Genomic DNA, 17,677 nt, shown 5'->3' with positions numbered 1-17,677 from the left:
TAATTAACCAATTTCAATTTTTTTGAATGTTGTGTATTTGCTGCAAAAATATTGTTAAATGAAAATATCACGCCAAGCTTTTCGTTGTAGTTCAGTGACAGCTGCTTTATTGTAAAATGCTATATACATTTGTCTATGAATAGGTGACATACATGTTGGAGCTTAATTGCTTCCTGCTCAAACCATCAGAGAGAACTGTGCCACATAAAGTTTACAATTTTCAAAATGTTAAATCCAGTTCAGGGGTGGTAACTTTTTCTGAAAAGCTTTTTCTCAGCTATTGCTTTACATTTGCATTGGGCATTTGAATTCTGTGTTATGCTGTGATAAATAATACAGGTGCATTAACAAAGCCTTAGAAGCTGTTACTGTTCACTGTGCATTACACTAATAATCAAATAAGCTATATAATTGCGCAAAACCTGCAAGGCTACAATACATACATACATATATACATGTAATAACTTAGGAATGTGTCTTCATTTGTTTACTCCCATTTTCAAAGAATTAACCTTCTGCCTCTGAGGTCTTAGATGTTTGCCGGTGGATTAATATTGCATTCCAAATTCTGCAGAGAAGACCACCACTGTATGAAGAAAAATTGAAAACAATTAGTAGCTACAGTGACAGCCTGGGGAGGCCGAACTCTTCATCTCCATTATTTTAACGCGAGCAAGAAGTAAATATCTAGAAATCGTAAGGAGTAACTACCAGTTGTGACAGTACACACTGAATGCTACACTCCTTCAAAGTTATGGCCAGAAGAACATCTTTCATGTCAGCCAGGAGGTAACCGAATGATACTGAAAGGATTTTTCTTTTTTCCCCCTCAGGGTAGGAAAGAAATTCTTTATGCCTGTCTACTTAGTGCTGAAGGGTAGAGCTGAATAGTTCGTTCCCAACCTTGATAAAATGCCAAAATGCAGATGGCATGAAACATCCTATGTGTAGTTATGCAGTATCAGCTTGGATATGGGAAACTTTAATAAAAGTTAAAGATAGAAGTTAACAGCAGTTGCTACTGAATTATCACCGGCCCATTTAAATATCCTAATCCTCTAAAACTAACTTACAGAAAAGTATTTTTAATTTAAGTGTTTTCTTACCGTAGTTGTAGATGCCACAAATCGTCCTTAGTGATATCATTAAGGACAGCACTGAGAGTATAATCCTCTTCAGTAAACTAAAAGACAAAGTTGTTCCTAAATTAAGATTACTACTTTGAAACCAAACTCTCAATGACCTTTGTTTTAAGGTGTGTTGTGGTTTGTTTGTTTGTTTTTTACCCTCTTAATGGCATCCAAGTCAGCTCCTTGTTGTTTCAGCCAGTTCATGAGCTCTGGGTCTGCATTCTCTCTAAGAGTTGCTGCAGACTGTTGGGAATCTTAACAGAATTGAAATACATAGGTTAATCCACCCCAAAACCATGACGGAAGTGATGGGTTTAGATTATTTAAGCTTAAAACAGATGGTCTCTTAAATCACCCTGAATCAAATCAAATCAAATCATCCTTTAAAGAATCAAAAGATAGATACATTTGTGCCCAACTGTCAAAGGTCACAATATCTCCTCCTACCTTCAGCTTTAAGTTTTAATTGAAGTAAGTGCAAGTCCTGAATTTTTTGCTCCAAAGATTGTCGTAAGAGGGTCTGATACTCTTTCTCCTTCTGAACTAGGTTTTCCAAAAGCCTGTTAGCATACGAGAGAGGCCAAACACAGCCATACTGAGAATAAGTTTAGCTGAAACAAAGTATTTTTAACAACCCCCAAAGAACAGAGTTACTGGATAGATACTCTCTTAAATAACAAACATCTCCTGTGACTTCAATTTTATTTTGCTTGAGTGAGACTCAGCTTAGTGGTACCACATTAAGGCTTTCACTTTTGCAGAAGGAAGTTAGTTCGTAAAGGTGTTGTAAGCGCTGTGCCTTCTATTGTGCAGTTTCACTGTGCAGAGTTATTGCCTTTATACTGTAATTTGCTACAGAACAATACGACACTGCAGAGTTGTATTAGGGACTTTCTAATGATAGATTTACATCTCTGTAGGGAAGAATGGGCCCCTCCAATGGTAACACACTGGTAACAGCCTAAAACGTTAACTCAAAAGAAGTAGGAAAGGGGCTTTTCTGAGCTCTGCCTGTGCTAGGCAGCCTAACCAGTGGATGAGGTCAGAGACCTTCTGGCCCTTTCTCATAGGAGGAAGCAGAAAGTTCATGTCCCTGCTATCTGCTTTTAATTTTTGTAAAACTTGTAAGAACTGATCATCTTCAAGAACACTGCCACAGGGTCAGGCAGCGTCCAAGGATCTAAGGAAGGAAATCACCAGAATTGTGTGGGCCTGATTTCTTAACAGCAGAAATTCAACACAGTACTCTGCACTTAAAAAAAAAATTGCACAGAAACAAAGTTGTACCCAAGGCTGTAGCTGAGGTGGCACACAGGTGTTGCTATTGTATTCAGAATCCATGTGTATTCCTGCATGTTCTGCTTTAACATGAGGTGGTTGTACTGACTGAGTGTTTACATTATGTATCTATGTGACACCATAGAAAACATCTGAGAGCATTTCAAAGACTCCCTGGAAATAAATGCCAGGTTTTTATGTGAAGGCTGTTACCTTAAGGTCTCTTGTTTAAGTCTGCCCAACTCCACGCTAAGCTGTTGCTGAGCCTCCTGCGACACCACAGAACTGAGGGTGCCGACTCCTGATGTAACGGCTGGATCCTCAGTCCCGTTTGGTTCAGTGGGCTGGTAGCTGTCCTCCGCTTCCTCAGCATCTTTGTCCCCACCTTCAGTTTCTGACGCTGGCTCAAAGTGAGCTCGAAGCTCTGATTAAATGAAACAGTGTAAGACTTTTTTGGACAAACCTGTCTTTGGAGGTAGCGTAGTTTGTTCTTTATTCCAGAGCCTGGGAGAGCTTCAGCTGAGAAAGCGGACTCCTTCTACAACATGCTTTCTTAAAATAGAGGGTGGGAGAGCAGCAGAGTCTTATGGTACATGGCCCATGGACTTTACAGCATCAGTTCTACAATAAGTAAGTATGAGTGGCACTATAGTAGCTCTGCTGTAAATTACCAATAGTAGTAGCTGTAGATTACAAAGGAAAGACTCTTGACAAATATGATGCTTGTCATGCCGTAGAAAGTGAATGAATAATAAAACAGCTAGTAAAACTAATGAGAAACCCTGTAACAACAAAAAAAAAAAAAAAAAAAAAACACTTGCTTCCCCTTTTTTTCTGGTTAGCATTTCTAACCTCACTTCTCTCAGTATGTGCTGCTCTTTCTACTAAAGAACAATTTCCATCTTTCTCCAACTACTGAAGTCCTGAAAAAAATCTGGCCAATTTGATTAGAAAGCCATAGCCACTTTGAACTGAAAGGGCTCACCATCAGTAAGCACACTCAAAATAATTCCGTTAGGCACTTCTGTACTGCAAATACAGCATTACTCCTCAAGGTCTACACTTCAGTACAACACTTCCTGTTCCTGTACAAATACTCCATTTGCTGTATCTCTGACACAGAAACAGCCTTTTCCCTCAGATTATGTTCAACTGTTTTGACTTACCTGGAATGAGAATAGTGACTGCTGCTTGCACTGCGCGGCGAATGATGTTATCCATTGCAAACATCCAGTGGGGCCTTATTAAGTGGTTCCTTAATACTTTGTTCACCTATAAAGAAATAAGCTAGTCAAAGGAACAGCAGGTGACATTTGCTTATACCTTAGATTACTTAAAACCAAGATTGATTTTCTTTCCTAAGTATTATACAGTAGCAACTGCAAGAGTTAGTAAAGCCTTCTCACCTTTCAAAGTCAAATCAACAGATTTGACATTTCTGGGCTGCAACGCTCCAACTCTACCCAGACTGAAAGCTGCCTCTTCACTACAACGAGTGAGAGAACAGGAAATTGATGTAGGATCCGGCACAGACATTAGCGCTTGCTATTAGCACACAGGCAACCTCTCAGGCACCACCTGGCCTCGTGGCCCACCTGGGAACTCACTGAGTCTCCAGCACACGTGGGCGCTGTGTCCGCCCCCACGTGCTGGGGCACAACACCTCGGCAGAGCTTGTCTGATGCTCAGGATAACCTCAGTCCTCCTTTTTGCCTAAGAGCACTTTCAACATCGGTGGTCGCATGGTCTCCAGGCAAAACCTGACCTTCAAACATTTTCTCTTCTAGTCCTCCATATGATCTGTCACTGGGGCCTTACCTGCTCCATAGTGCCCACACCTGCCCACCTTCCCTGACAGGCACAGAGGTTGGACCTCAAACAGCAAATGGCTGTTCAGCATGTACAGGGATGAAGTCAGACTGTGTGAGGAAGAACAGGAAAGCTACAAACACCTGGGGGGGGAGGTTTGTCTGGGAAGAATTCCTTTCCCTCTGTGGTAAGCCGAGAACTCACCGCATCCTGAAACCCAAACAGCACCAGTTGAATCTGATTGATGGAAGTGCTGTCAAAGTCCAAATCCATTTTCAGCTTGGATATGGTAGAAGCCATCACTCTGTGCTCAGGAGAGTGTACGAAGTCCCTTAAAATCCCAATAATTTGCTTGATGTGGGTTACTGAAAGTAGCAGTTCTTCAGAACTCTGGAGAAGTGACAAGGAATGCATATTAAGTAAATCCCTGATTCATAAACAACTAATTAGTAGCAACAGTATATTTACAGTTAAAATTTTTAGCTTTGCACACATATATTTCACAGCTATGGACAGAAATCACAAGTTTTGTTTCTTCAGAGTTTTTATTGTCTACTTTTTTCTAACTGATATTTTTTAAATTAGTTTTATTTTAGGAAATTAGGTGTTAAGTCTATTGCTACAGTGGCTGTCGCAAAGGGAAGAAATTCCAGGTAAGATCTATACATTTCTCCAGTGTACTGCAGAGGGTAGCACTCCTCCATAAAAATAGCAGAATGGGCTACTAGAGACCCAAGTTTTTGTAAATGCCATCCTTACAGTAAGCAGAATGTGAACTTACATCTAATTATGCAGACATCTGATGTCCTTAGGCAAAGCATTATGTTTATACACATATTTATTAGAAGTCAGAAAAAGTTCTAACGTTACATAGTGATAGGCCTCAAGGGTTCATCTGATGATTTGCAGTCCGTAACACTTAACACAGTTGGAGCCACCCAAGTACTACATGTGAGAACAACAAATCTGTGTAAGGCAAAGGGAGAAATACTACAGAAATTATGGGGAGGAGATGACAGAGAACATTTGAGCGGTACCACAAAACATCTGGAGACTGAGGTAGGACATGCTGTTACTAAATAATCCTTCCTTATCCTGGAAAATATTTAGAACGTCAGTTCCAAACGTGGTTCTGACTAAGGTCTCTCACACAAATTTTAGTCCTCTGTAAGGACTATGAGCTATGCTGCAATTTGAGTTCAGAGCAGAGCAGAAATTTGCCCCTACTCCCTTCCCCAGCCTTAGCTGCAGGCTCTTTCTTTGGGGCGGGTAAAACTGAGCAGAAGCCACCAGGGCCAGAGGCAAGTGGCTAGTGCTGGTACGCAGCCCACACGGGAAGCGAGTCAGAGGGAGAAGCAAACCCTGTGCTGACTCCCGCTGCTGGGCTCAGCTGGGGCTCACCCCAGCAGTCAGAGGGGTCCCCTTTTTTCCCCGCCACCTGCCACCTTCTGTAAAAATCTATCATCATATTAATGGCACATTATAAGCAGATGCTAGGAAGAAAAGGCTAAATGATCAACTGTTCCTGGTGTGTGGCACATCTTGGCTACAGATTAACCCTTCCCAGCACCCACGGCTCAGTTATGGGACACATGCTTTTTTCTTGCTTCTCTTTACAGTCAACCCTTCCCTCTGCAGAAATCTGCCTCAGCTTATTAAAGGTTAATGTTCTGTACCTAGTTTACATCTATTTTGAATTATCTAGCTTTGCTTACCAGACCTATTACTAGCTGGTGTTCCATTTCTATATCCTTTAGAAAAAGGAAAAAAAAAGAAAAAAACCCCACAACCTCTCCTTCCACCTGCAAAATGATCACCACACCACCAAAAAAGGCAAAAACCAAGAGCTTAGCAGCAGACAGAAGATAGGAACTGCTATCTATTCAGGCAACAGCGAGAGTCTTGCACAGTTACGTATTTCAGAGATTAAGATATCCAGAAGGAACAATCCAAGCAGTTAAAAGTTCACAGGCTATCAAACACAACTGCAAGTGTAAACTTGAACTACAGAAAGGTAAATTTCTCCTAATTTAAAACAATTAGCACCTTAATTTATTAGTCTCCAGGAAAAGGAATGATATCAACTACCTGATTTTTAATTTTCTTTTTTAAGCAGGAAAAGTAGTGCTGAAGTGAAATTACCTGTGCAATACAGTCCTGCAAATTTGAAGCAACTTTATTCTGTTCTTCTTTAAGAATCTTATACAGAATGGCTCGACGTTCGCTGTCCTTCCTCAGCAAAAACAGGCCAGAATCCTTGTCCTCCACAGGAGAAGACGCGCTCCTGTCCTCCAAGACCAAGCTCTCGTCAGGCACGCTGGGGCAGCAGCAGGGCCAAACACAAAGACAGACCTCAGCATTAGCAACACATCAGTACTGCCACAAGTGAGTAGGGATAGTTAAGAGGTTAGAAAGTGGGTTAAATAACAGCAACAGATTGACCAGGCTGTCAAACACCAATTTGGAGAGAGAAGACAATTCAGATCCTCAACTGACCTTCCTCCCTGAAGCTGAGGGCACCATGCTGTTTTCACCCTGGTGAAAACTGGCACCAAAGCCACTCAGCACTGGTTCAGTTTTGGGGAGGAAAACTGAAAACCCTGGACTGAGATAACTACACATTTCTTCTAGCACCATATTGTAACACATTAATTTGGGAATGTTTTGTGCTCTCTGATCAGCAAATTATGTTTCTGCTGCCCTTTTCCCAAGTTTTTTCATGAATACTTGGAAAGGAGGAACTCTTGCACTTACTCCTGAGTCAATATCCATTCAGTCAATAGGAAACTGACATTTATTCACTGGAAAAAAGTATATAAATACATGGAAACCTTCAGAAGAGAAAGAATTGCTATCCACTAGTTACATATAAACCACACTTAAACCAGCTGGTATCTTATTTATGCAATGCACTTGCTGTTGAACACACCTGCTTACCTACTCATTATGTGCAACAATTGCTTTCAGATAAAAAATAACATGAATTAAATGCACATAAACATCACTGGGGTCAAGCCAAAAACAAACACTTTACCTTAATAAGTGGGAAATGTGGTGCTTTGTCTGAATCTCTGAAATAGATCTCTTTGGCCTTTCAAAAAACATGTCATGCTGTATGTCAGATTCTGGCGAAACAGACCCATGCTCACTGCTGCTACTGCCAGCCTGTTCTCCGTGGATCGGCAGTGGAAGAGATGTATTACGATTGTAATCTGTTAACAAACATTATAAGACATGTAGCAGAACTAGGCAGGAAAGGGAGACGCTCTTAAAATTACAGCCCGTGATCATCTTTGATGATGTCAAGACCTCATTTGGTAAAACAGCTGAGGCAGATGTAGTCTTGCTGATAGAAAGCAACAATAGAAGTCAAGATCCTTATATACATAAACATTAAAAGATATGAGTTAGATAACTGCTAAACTCAAAGACAGCAAAGTAGACAGATACTAGTAGGAAAATGACATTTTATTACCAATTATTTCTCTCTCCCTCTCCCATACACACACACACTTCTTGGTACTGGTCTCCATACACTGTCTATACAGCTGTTTACAGAGCCTTTCTCAAATCCAGTAGGTTAACACCAGCTGCTCCACCACAGCTACTCCTCTAAGCAGAAAGCAACCTGCTACTAGCTTCCTCCCTCCTGGTCCTCTGCCAGATTGTGCAGTTGGACCTAAATTTGCTCCTTTTCCAATGTCCTAGGTATCTGCCGAGGGATAGGCAAGAGGGTGCAGAAGACAACTGCAGCTACCCTGGCAGTAGATGAAAAACCCGTTGCTCCCAGTGCAGCTAACAAGGCGAGCTAGATCCTTTCTAATGCTGCCTGAAATAAACCCTCAGCCAAGGCCAAAAAGGCTGCAGGAGAGCCGAACTGCGGCGGCTGCAGGTGCAGGAGGCCAGAGCCTCCCCACAGCTCCTGGCTGCCACCCATGGCTGAGCCGCGTGAGCTCTGCGGTTACTGCAGCGCCTGTGCCGGACCGGGCAGCCAGCAAACAGCAGGGACAGCAGCTGCTCTCTGTACCCGCTGCCCCTCCAGATGAGAGGAGATGCCCATTTCCCCGGAAAAAAAAAATCAGCTAAACATTATGAAATCTTTGCTACTTTTTGCCCCTTAGAATTTCAGCCCTCCCCCCCTTTTTTTTCCTCCAAAATTCCCTGCTGAGGGGGAAAAATACCCCAAAAAGGAAACTTAATTCAGTTTGCATTGCGAGTATGTGCACATGGGTGTACAAGTAAGGGAAAAAAGATACAAGACCAGGGGTTGTGCTTGTTTTTAAATGGGAGCCTCCTTCAAATACTAATGATTTCTTTGGCAGTTCAATACTAAGGTTTGCTTATCACTGAGAAAGCAGCTGATTTCCAATGTGAGCAGAAGATATTTAGTTTATTGAGGGGGATGAAGAGGGAACAGGAAGGAAGACGACACTAGGGGAATGAAACAAAACCACCCCAGAAAACATCATCTTCAGCCCCTAAATGCCGAATTTCCAAGCCAAACATTGTGTTTAAAAATGCTCACCCATGCACACCCAGGAGACCCAGGTAAACTGAATACTGAACAAATCCAGGTGTGCATGACTTAAAAGAAAAAAAAAAGAAAGTGAGAGCGAGAATGCACGAGACTGAGCAATTGAGCAAGAAAGCGAGATGGAACGAGAGAGAGAGAGAGAGACACACACAGAGAGAGAGAGAGAGAGAGAGAGAGAGAGAGAGAGAGAGAGAGAGACAGAGAGTCCCAAGGTACATGGCCTCAGTGTGATATAGCATAAAAGAAGACTCATTTTCAGGTGTCAAGAACCTACGCTCTAAAACTCAAATCTCTGTGGCGTATACAATGGTGAACCTAAAATGCAGAATTTCTTTGGGAAGTCTTGACTGAATGCCATTTTTCTCACTTTAATTTATCTAAAATAAGGCATTTACTTTTGGGAGAGGAAGAATAGAGTTCGGAGGTTTCAGCAAGCAAAGCACAAAATAAGCAAGATACCTTTTTTACAGGAATTGTTAAATTTCAATATGACTAATTACAAATCACATGTACTTTCAACAGTTGGGCTCCTGCTGATTTCTTGGCACATCCAGCAACCCTAATAACAGAAATTGCTTAATGATTCCAACCTTTTATGTAACACTTAATGACGGTGTTGAATTGCATTTGGCTGATAATTCCTTACCTGAAGGCTTGAATGCAATTCTGTTTTTCTTGCCCTTGTTTACTTGCTTCAGAAAGGAGTCTCTGAGCAAATCAGATGCTGTAACACGTTTACCAGGATCAGGTTCAAAACAGAGCAAAATAAAAGCCCTTGCTTCAGCAGACAGCGACTCTGGAATTTCAGGATGAATCTTAAACATCCCAACCTGCAAGTTAAACATGAATGCAAATTATTTTTATGTGACTTAACCAACCAAATGCAAAAAGACCATGGGCCAAAGCTTTCTTGGTACAATCTGTCATGCCTGCACTGACTGCATTTGCAAAGTGGAAAAGGAGCAGCGAAGTGACAGCAAGGCTCCGATCCTACTCCGTTCTGCTGCAGACATGGCACGAATGCCCACGTGGTGAAACAATGCTAACGCATGGATGCATCCAACCTTCTACCTTTGTACAGTCACAGGGTCTGGACATTGTCTGCATCAAGTGCTTCAAATGCTGCTTCTCCTACTAGCCACAAATCCCTCCTGCTGTTCCTAGTCTTCCACCTCCCTGCCCAACACCGTATCTCTCGGTCGCTGACCTCCCCCAGCACCGCCGTGCCAAGGAGGGGGCACGGCTTCCCTCTCTAGTGCTGGCTGCCTCCCTGCCCGGGGCCTGCACCTGCTTTGCTCCTGCTGCTGCCAAATTTCCTCGTACAAATGCTCACGATGACCTTGCCAGACCTTGTCGCCACCTTTAGCACTCAGGCCAGGCACCTTTCATTGCATTTCAGTGTTATTTAACTGGAAATTACATGATGCCCAAAGGGTTAACAGGACATACCCCCACCCCCACCTCAACACTTGCACCTTAAGTCAGTAATGGTTTGTTTCTCCAGGTTGCTCCCTAGTGATTTCTCCAGCTCCTTCATGGCCGTCTTACTAATTCGTACAAAGCTGGCATGAATGTTTCGAAAAAAGAGTTATGTAACGAGTGCACTGGATAGCATGTATCTGGCAAAATTATGCCTTGTAGTTGCAATACCTTTATGTACACATATCTTTAAATAAATCAGGCTCTAGAGAAAAAGCAGGAAGGCCTTCAAAAGACAGTGGCCACAAGAGAGATAGCTGAGCATTGTGCCAGCAGCTTGCTAAAATAGAGAATTGCATTAAAACACTGTGGCATCATTATGCATTTACAACAGTGGTTTAGCTTTTTGAGATCTATAAAATCTACTCTCAGTGCAGGCTGAAGTAAAAAATGCTGAACAGCCGTGCTTGCATTTGAATGACAGCGCAGACTCTGAAATGCTGATGCATTAAGTCCTTCTGCACCATGACTCTAACAACATTCAAAACTCAGTACTTCCTGCCGAGTCAGAGACTGCAGGTAACATTTTTACATACATGCAACTTGCTAACCTCTGCAAATAAATCCATATATGACTGGGCAGGTCACCTAACATCTATACATTGTGTTTGTCCGATGGAGCTTCTTTATTTGATTTGTAAAATCCCACGCACATTTTGGATAGTGCCTTATAATGGAGTACGTAGTTGTACCACTTCATAAAGTCAGCCCAACAGGGCTTTTGCTTCAGAGCCCAGACCGAGGCAGCCAGCTCTTCGTCAGCTCTAACAACTCCTGTTGACATGCCATGTGGTGGGTCCTGTCCTGTTCATCCACTCCAGGGACAGACTCATGAGGCCAGCTTCAACTGGGGTTGTGTCACCAGCTGACAGCACACTGGTGCCAGGTTATAATCTTCAGCAGCTAAACAAAACCTAGGATTGTTCAAGCCAAGTCCAGTAACTGTGAATACATTTCTCCAAATCTCATCTTTATCTCTGTGGCTCAACAGGAATAATCTTTGTAGCAAGCATCCTGAAATCCTGTGGCAACGCTTTGTCTCCACTGAATGTCATTTGTTCCCACTCCTTTTACACAGAACCAGATGCACACATATGCTCATAGATGAAATACCAGAAAACATGCCATCAGCCAAGAATTATTTCCAATTTGAGATTTTCTTTGTCCCCTTTTCTCTATCTGGTCCAACTCTTCGGTAATTTGCAATTTCCATATTGCCAACGACATAGCCAAACTTGGCCCTTCCTTCTCCTGACTTGCCTTGTGCATGCTAGCGTGTACGTATCTGGAAGTGGGGACCCCAAAAGTTCAATATCCCAGCTTTTCCAGGCCTCTGCTGTTTGTACATGCCTGTCCAGTCAGCCTGCTTCATACCTGGCTGCAAATCTGGCTTCTACTTGCTTGCTTCTATTACGCAGCAAAAAGAAACTGCGAAGTTTATGGTGCCTAGCAAGAGGCAGCTCCAAGCAGTTTCTCAGCAGAGTCAAGAAACAGAAAACAAAAGCAAATGCTTGACTGTAGCATAACAATACCATCTGCAGTAAAACTACTAAAAACCCTGCCACAGCCTTCAAGAAAGAAGGGTAGGAAATACATTTTAAAAAATACCAGTTCTGAAATTTTTGGAAGACAGCTCCATGGCCAAGAGATACTTATGGACAGGACCTAAGGATATGGACTATCCTGCCTGCATCTAGCTCCTCAGTCTGGGCAGATCTCATCAAGCACCAACAACTGAACCTGGACTTGCTGAAAGTTCAATAAAATGTGCTGAAAAACGAGAACGTCCCTTCACCAAGCAGTTTAACTAAGTGCCAGATGCAACACGACAAGGCATCTGCTGACAGAACCAAATCTGGCATTTACAGCAACATGTAACGACTCTCTCTTCCCATAGCTCCATCAGCAACACTTTAGTGAACTACACCACATTCTCTCAAGCAGCTTCCTTTGAGGTAGTGTCACAAGCCAACAGCACCAAAACGTCATGTTACACTGTCAGAACAACTAAATCAAAACCCATAAGCATCCCTTTCTTTGCCTTTTAGCTCTGCTGCATGGGAGAACTCAGCCTAAGCTGTAACATGGTGTTACATGCCAGGCTGAATTGAAGCCCAGCCTACTGTAGTTATTGATGAAATCAGATTTTATTACCATAGGGCCATTAACAATTATACTAATGCTCACAAGGTGACTTTCCACAAGACAAAACATTTAGCAATATTCATAGTTTAAACTGCAGTTTACTTGATTATGGGGATATTTTCCATATTGAAGAATGAGGAATCTGAAGTGAAAATTAAGTGTTTTGCTAAAGGGCCAACTGCAAACCAGTGCAAGAATCAAAACAAAAAAACTTCATTCTTGATACATATTACCAAATCATAGCTTTCACATTACTAGGAGTTTTAGGATTAGAAGTAACTTTTTTCAAATATAATTTATTTTCAAAATTATCCAAAGCATTCCCTCCTCCAGTGTTAATTTGAGTATTCGAAAACAGATACACTAAGACAAACAATGTAGCGGAATCAACAGTTGATCCCAAGGAGGTAACTTTGATCCAGAAGACTTAGGATGTGAAATACAGAGCTCCAGAGGTCCATACCAAAAATCCAGGAAAATTAGGCCCTTCTTCCACCACTGCTTCCTACCATCTTGCAAAGACTGGACCTCTGAAAGGTAAGACAAAGCTTCCCTCTGGCAGTGAAGCTTTTTTAAAAGATTTAAAGTAGCAGAAAGAACTTGGATGTCATCACTGGAAACTAGAAAAACGTGAGAGGGTTGAGAACATTAGTTTTCTTGAATCCCCACCACTTCAGGGTGCTAAGCTGAGTCATGATCTACTTCCAACCGAAAAATGAATTACTACCACCTAAGAGCAAGACAACTTGAGCAGAGAAGGATCATTCAGTCAGCTTCAAGAACACAGGCCAGACTGTGGCTGTGTGCAGAACAACCCATGTAATGAAAGGCAATGACCAATTAAATTAATATTAAAAAAAATTAAGTTAGTATTTCAAAATTCAAATGCAAGTAAGTTATGCTTACTTTAAACATTGCTGCTTGAGGCTCCCCTAGTTCATGAAAAGGAGGTTTGCCTGTTGCCATTTCAATGATGGTACAACCTAGTGACCAGACGTCAGCTGGTGCACCATATCCACGCGGTCCTTTATCAATAATTTCTGGAGCCATGTACTGCAAGGTGCCTAGTCATGACAAAAACAATAGTCAAATTTACATTTTTCACTGTAATTAAAGAGAAGTAATGCACCTCTAAGCAACTCTATTTTCAGATACAACCTTTATGAACAATAGATTTGATTTCCATTTTCAGCACTGAAACTAGCCAGAAAGTTATGTTTTGACATCTTATCTATAAAGCACCTTTTTTCTAATAAGAGCTTTCAAACTGCAGAAAATATATTCACCACATAAACCTAAAGCTTCACCACAATATAATTATGCCAAAAAAAATTTTGCAGACCCCGAGTTGTAATGATTTGTATGTAAGAGATGATAAAAAACAACAAAATGTGGATTTTCTTCACGAGAATAATTTTTCATGTGTTCATCCCTATGATGAGAACATGGGTACAGGACAGTATCAGTAACAGCAGGGTGAGGAGCTCAAGCAGAGAGAAAAAAGCCTGGTTATAAAGATGGAAGGGATGGAAGAAGGGATATTGATGAATAAGACAGCTAGTGCTAAAGAGCAGAAGTCTGGAAAAAAAAGAAGTAAAGTTTGTGGGAAGAAAATATGGTTTCAGATTACAAAGGGATAACAGAAGCAGAGTAGAAAGTATGCAAAGCCAAATGGGCTTTGTGGAGAAGTGTTAGAAGTGGGAAAAAAGTTATTTTTCCATTAAATTAGGAATATGTATGGGTCAAATTATCATTGTTTTGTAAATACTGTTTTGCTCTCGAGAAGTCATGTTCTGGTACTTGCTCTCTTAAGAGCAGATGCTAATGTGTTCAGAAAATACTTTTGCCACGTTTTTGATTACTGTCATAACATCGTATCATACCCCAGTATCAGAGCATCACTAAGACTAAATGAAAACACAGCTCCCCTGCAGTCAAGCAGGCCATGCAGAAATATGTCTACTCAAGCATTAGAAGACTTGATTTGGGGACCTAACCAAAAGGTGTGAAATGCCTCTGGTAAAACAGCTGCAAGATACGTGACAAGCCTGAAAGAACAGGACAAACAGAAGGGGCAAGCATGCTTGGTTTTTATAACACGTTTTTGTCAGTCCCTCATCAGTCATAAATTAAGATTTAATTTCATTCATTGGGAGATACAAACTATAAGATAGATATTTTTAGCATGATAACTGTATGCATTTTTTGATATTTGATAATCACTTTTTTTTTTTTTTTTGGGGGGGGGGGAAGTGGCAGTTCACAGGACTCTGTTTCAGTGTAGGCTCATTTGGTTTTCTTTTCAGATAGTCTGGTTCTCAGGATCACTTTTCCTCAACATCCCAGATGAAGCTAACTGCTCCTAGTGAAGTAAACTCAGGAAATAGAGCCTGTTGAAGGCTCACAATTAAATCACTAAGATTTAATCTTAATATGGATTTAGTAGTAGCAAAAGAAAAACAAAACCCCACAATGGAAAAAATTCATGGACTTTGAATGAGATAGGAACACACATGCAACTTCTTTTCATCTGCAAGAGATACCTGTAATGACTGTGACTGTAAATAATCCTACCTGAATCCATTGCAAAGTATGTTTACAAAACCACATGATGCAAATAAGCTAAAAATCCACACAGAATCTATGAGCCATATGTCCAAGTAGTTACTCACTTTAAGGCTTTTTTGAAACATTTAATATCCTAACAGGATAATCAATATATTTTTACAAAGGAAAAAGCCTTGTTGTAAAAAAAATAAGGTAGTTGTGACAATGCCACTAAAGAACACTTCCCTCCCCAAAACATATCGGTATTGCGCACTAGTGACAGAGGACTGTGAAAAGTCAAACAGACGTTGAGGTGGTGTGTGTGGTGTGGTGTGTGGAAGAGTGAAAGAGATACTCTGAAAAGCTATTTTTGTACATATTAGATAACAAGATCAAAACATTTTTTTAAAAAATCTGAAGTTTACACAAAAGTATTCAAGGTCATAGAAAAGATCACTTCATTGTAAGATGACGATAAATAGACAGGAAGACATAAATTGCAATTCCTTGAAGTATTCTTCTTGTGCTTGGGAATTTTAATATCCAAGGCTGGCAAAAACAAACGTAAAGAAATAAATCTATTGAAACTCCAAAAGCTATGCATGTTGACAAAGTAAGACCCTGCTTAAGACTTATAGTTGGCTGTCAACAGATGAATCTGGATGCCTTTGAAGAGTCCTGGGGTGGTCAGTTTGCCTGTAACAATCTGACTGCAATATTCTTTATAATACTGATAAACAAAAAGAAAGTAAAAAATAAAACAAAAGCTGGTCATTCTGGAATCACTGATACTCAGTCATATACTGAAATAGTTAACAATCCACCCGAGCAAAGGAAATCCATGAACAGTCTTAATATTTCAAGCACTACAATATATTTTTTTCCACATAAATTCCTACCACTCTCTTATTACAACTTAGAAATAAGTTATTTTTCTTTGTAGGAAATAAGGAAGATAGCAAGCCTGTGTTTATGGTGACCACACTCTTGTTCACTTTCCCCTAAAAATAGATATACCTGATCCCATTTCCCTCACAAACCCAATAAACCTCTTGGCTCCAACTCTATTACCATTCCAGTCCTGGATGCCAAGAAGAACCCATATTAAGAACACTGGTACAAACTCCGCTCAATTACTCTTACCTGTAAACGTTTCAGTGCATGGATTGATTCCTGCCAGCCGCTTGGAAGTACCAAAATCAGAAATCTTCACCACACCACTATAGGTGTTCACCAAAACATTATCGCCCTAGGGATTGGATATAAGAAAGACAGAGAGAGGTGAGGGAAAGAAAAAAAGGCAGATGAATACAAATAGATTTCAAATCTCAATACTCCTTCAAGTTATTTTTATAATTTACCTCTCCTCAAAGGAAATTTCTAGGAGCAGGAGGGGAAAGGATTGTTTTATTCTATCTTACTTTTATTTTAAGCTTCTGTGAAGTCCTACTGAAAGTTCTGTTTGAGGTTAAAATAAAATTAACTGAAATAAACACAATCAAAAACAAACCATACAAGACACAGTGGAGGAGAATTTACCTTTATATCTCTGTGCACAATCTGGTTCTCATGCAGATACTTAAGCCCTTCCAGAATCTGCTTGGTGTAAAATTTTATAGTGGGTTCTTTCATTGGACCCCACTTAGATCTTAGGAGAGCTGAGAGGCTGCCTGAATTGGTTAAGAAGAAAGTGTGTCAAGACAGCAAAATCTCAAGATTAATATGAAACATTTAAGGCTGAATCAGAGTTTTGCGCCATATCCTAGCATGCAAGAGAAATGTAGTACCTACAGTTAAGCAAAGTTTTTCCAAGTTCTCTCAGAGCAAGTCATTTATTGCTGCTCTTGACTGGTTCTTTCGTTCTTGCCAGCTCAGCTTCCACCTCCATGATGTGAAGAAGCCCCTGGGGCATGAGGGCTAGATGCACCTCCCTCACATCAGTCCAATGACTGCTGACACAGACTAGCTACCATTTGGCCTTTAATGAAATAAAGGTCATGGTAGTTAACACCGTTTTATGTTACATACTATAATCTGTGAACCATAGGTGAAGAGAAGCTGATATACTCCGGCAACAAACCAAAACAGTCTTTTCCTCTGACTTGCAAAGGTGGAATTAACTTTTGGAAACATCTAGTGATAAAGGAAAGAGCAGTCCTGAAAGAAACCAAGTTATGGATTGGGAGATCGGTAATCCACACTTCCGCTACTTGTAACAAATCTAATTGTTTTTTTAATAACACAAATATTTAAATCATGAGGCAAAATAAAGAGAGTATGGCATTTTCTGCCCATATGAAACTAAATGTAGTGAGTACATTTAATGCCAGACAAATTCAGTCAAAGGGATTTTCAGCCCACATCAACAGTTTCTTAAACTGAAGTTTCCTCAAAGAATCTTTAATAATCAGAACAACTGGTTTACGAATAAATACCTGAACTAGTTCAATAATATCCTGTCCTCAACCAGTAACCACAGCACACACTAATATGCGTATATGAATAGTATATGAATAGAAAAAAAAAAAAAAAAAAACAGGAAAACAACAACAGCTGATCATCTTGACAACAGCAGGAGAACAAGTGTTGGCATAAATTCCTTACATTAGCATGCATCATCCAAGTCACAGTGTCCACACTCAGAAGTTGTGGCTTTTAGGTGAGGAGGTCATGGAAGCACAAAAAAGAAAGAACTTTCCTACCTTGAATGTCCTAGTTATATTTAACTACACTTTGAATGTTCATGTCTGAATCT

At 40.6% G+C, this 17,677-nt stretch overlaps 1 protein-coding gene across 2 annotated transcripts in view; it reads right to left on the bottom strand.

The window, feature by feature from the left end:
- Positions 1–90: 90 nt before the first annotated feature.
- MAP3K15 (mitogen-activated protein kinase kinase kinase 15) overlaps positions 91–17,677 on the bottom strand; it is an 86,434-nt gene continuing 68,847 nt past the window's right edge. For both annotated transcript variants that reach the window (XM_062600803.1, XM_062600794.1), the window contains exons 17-29: positions 16,462–16,592; positions 16,066–16,171; positions 13,282–13,439; positions 9,398–9,581; positions 7,252–7,429; positions 6,360–6,534; positions 4,422–4,607; positions 3,575–3,680; positions 2,622–2,832; positions 1,578–1,690; positions 1,287–1,384; positions 1,107–1,183; positions 91–586 (exon numbers count right to left, since the gene is read on the bottom strand). In XM_062600803.1, the coding sequence (XP_062456787.1) occupies positions 508–586; positions 1,107–1,183; positions 1,287–1,384; positions 1,578–1,690; positions 2,622–2,832; positions 3,575–3,680; positions 4,422–4,607; positions 6,360–6,534; positions 7,252–7,429; positions 9,398–9,581; positions 13,282–13,439; positions 16,066–16,171; positions 16,462–16,592 (1,802 nt within the window). In that variant the 3' untranslated portion in view covers positions 91–507. The remainder of the gene's footprint in view (positions 587–1,106; positions 1,184–1,286; positions 1,385–1,577; positions 1,691–2,621; positions 2,833–3,574; positions 3,681–4,421; positions 4,608–6,359; positions 6,535–7,251; positions 7,430–9,397; positions 9,582–13,281; positions 13,440–16,065; positions 16,172–16,461; positions 16,593–17,677) is intronic.

This window comes from Rhea pennata, chromosome 1 (genome assembly GCF_028389875.1).
Source record: "Rhea pennata isolate bPtePen1 chromosome 1, bPtePen1.pri, whole genome shotgun sequence".
Classification (NCBI taxonomy): domain Eukaryota; kingdom Metazoa; phylum Chordata; class Aves; order Rheiformes; family Rheidae; genus Rhea; species Rhea pennata.
The sequence above is the reverse complement of the archived record's forward strand: the minus strand, read 5'-3'. Positions and strand labels throughout refer to the sequence as shown.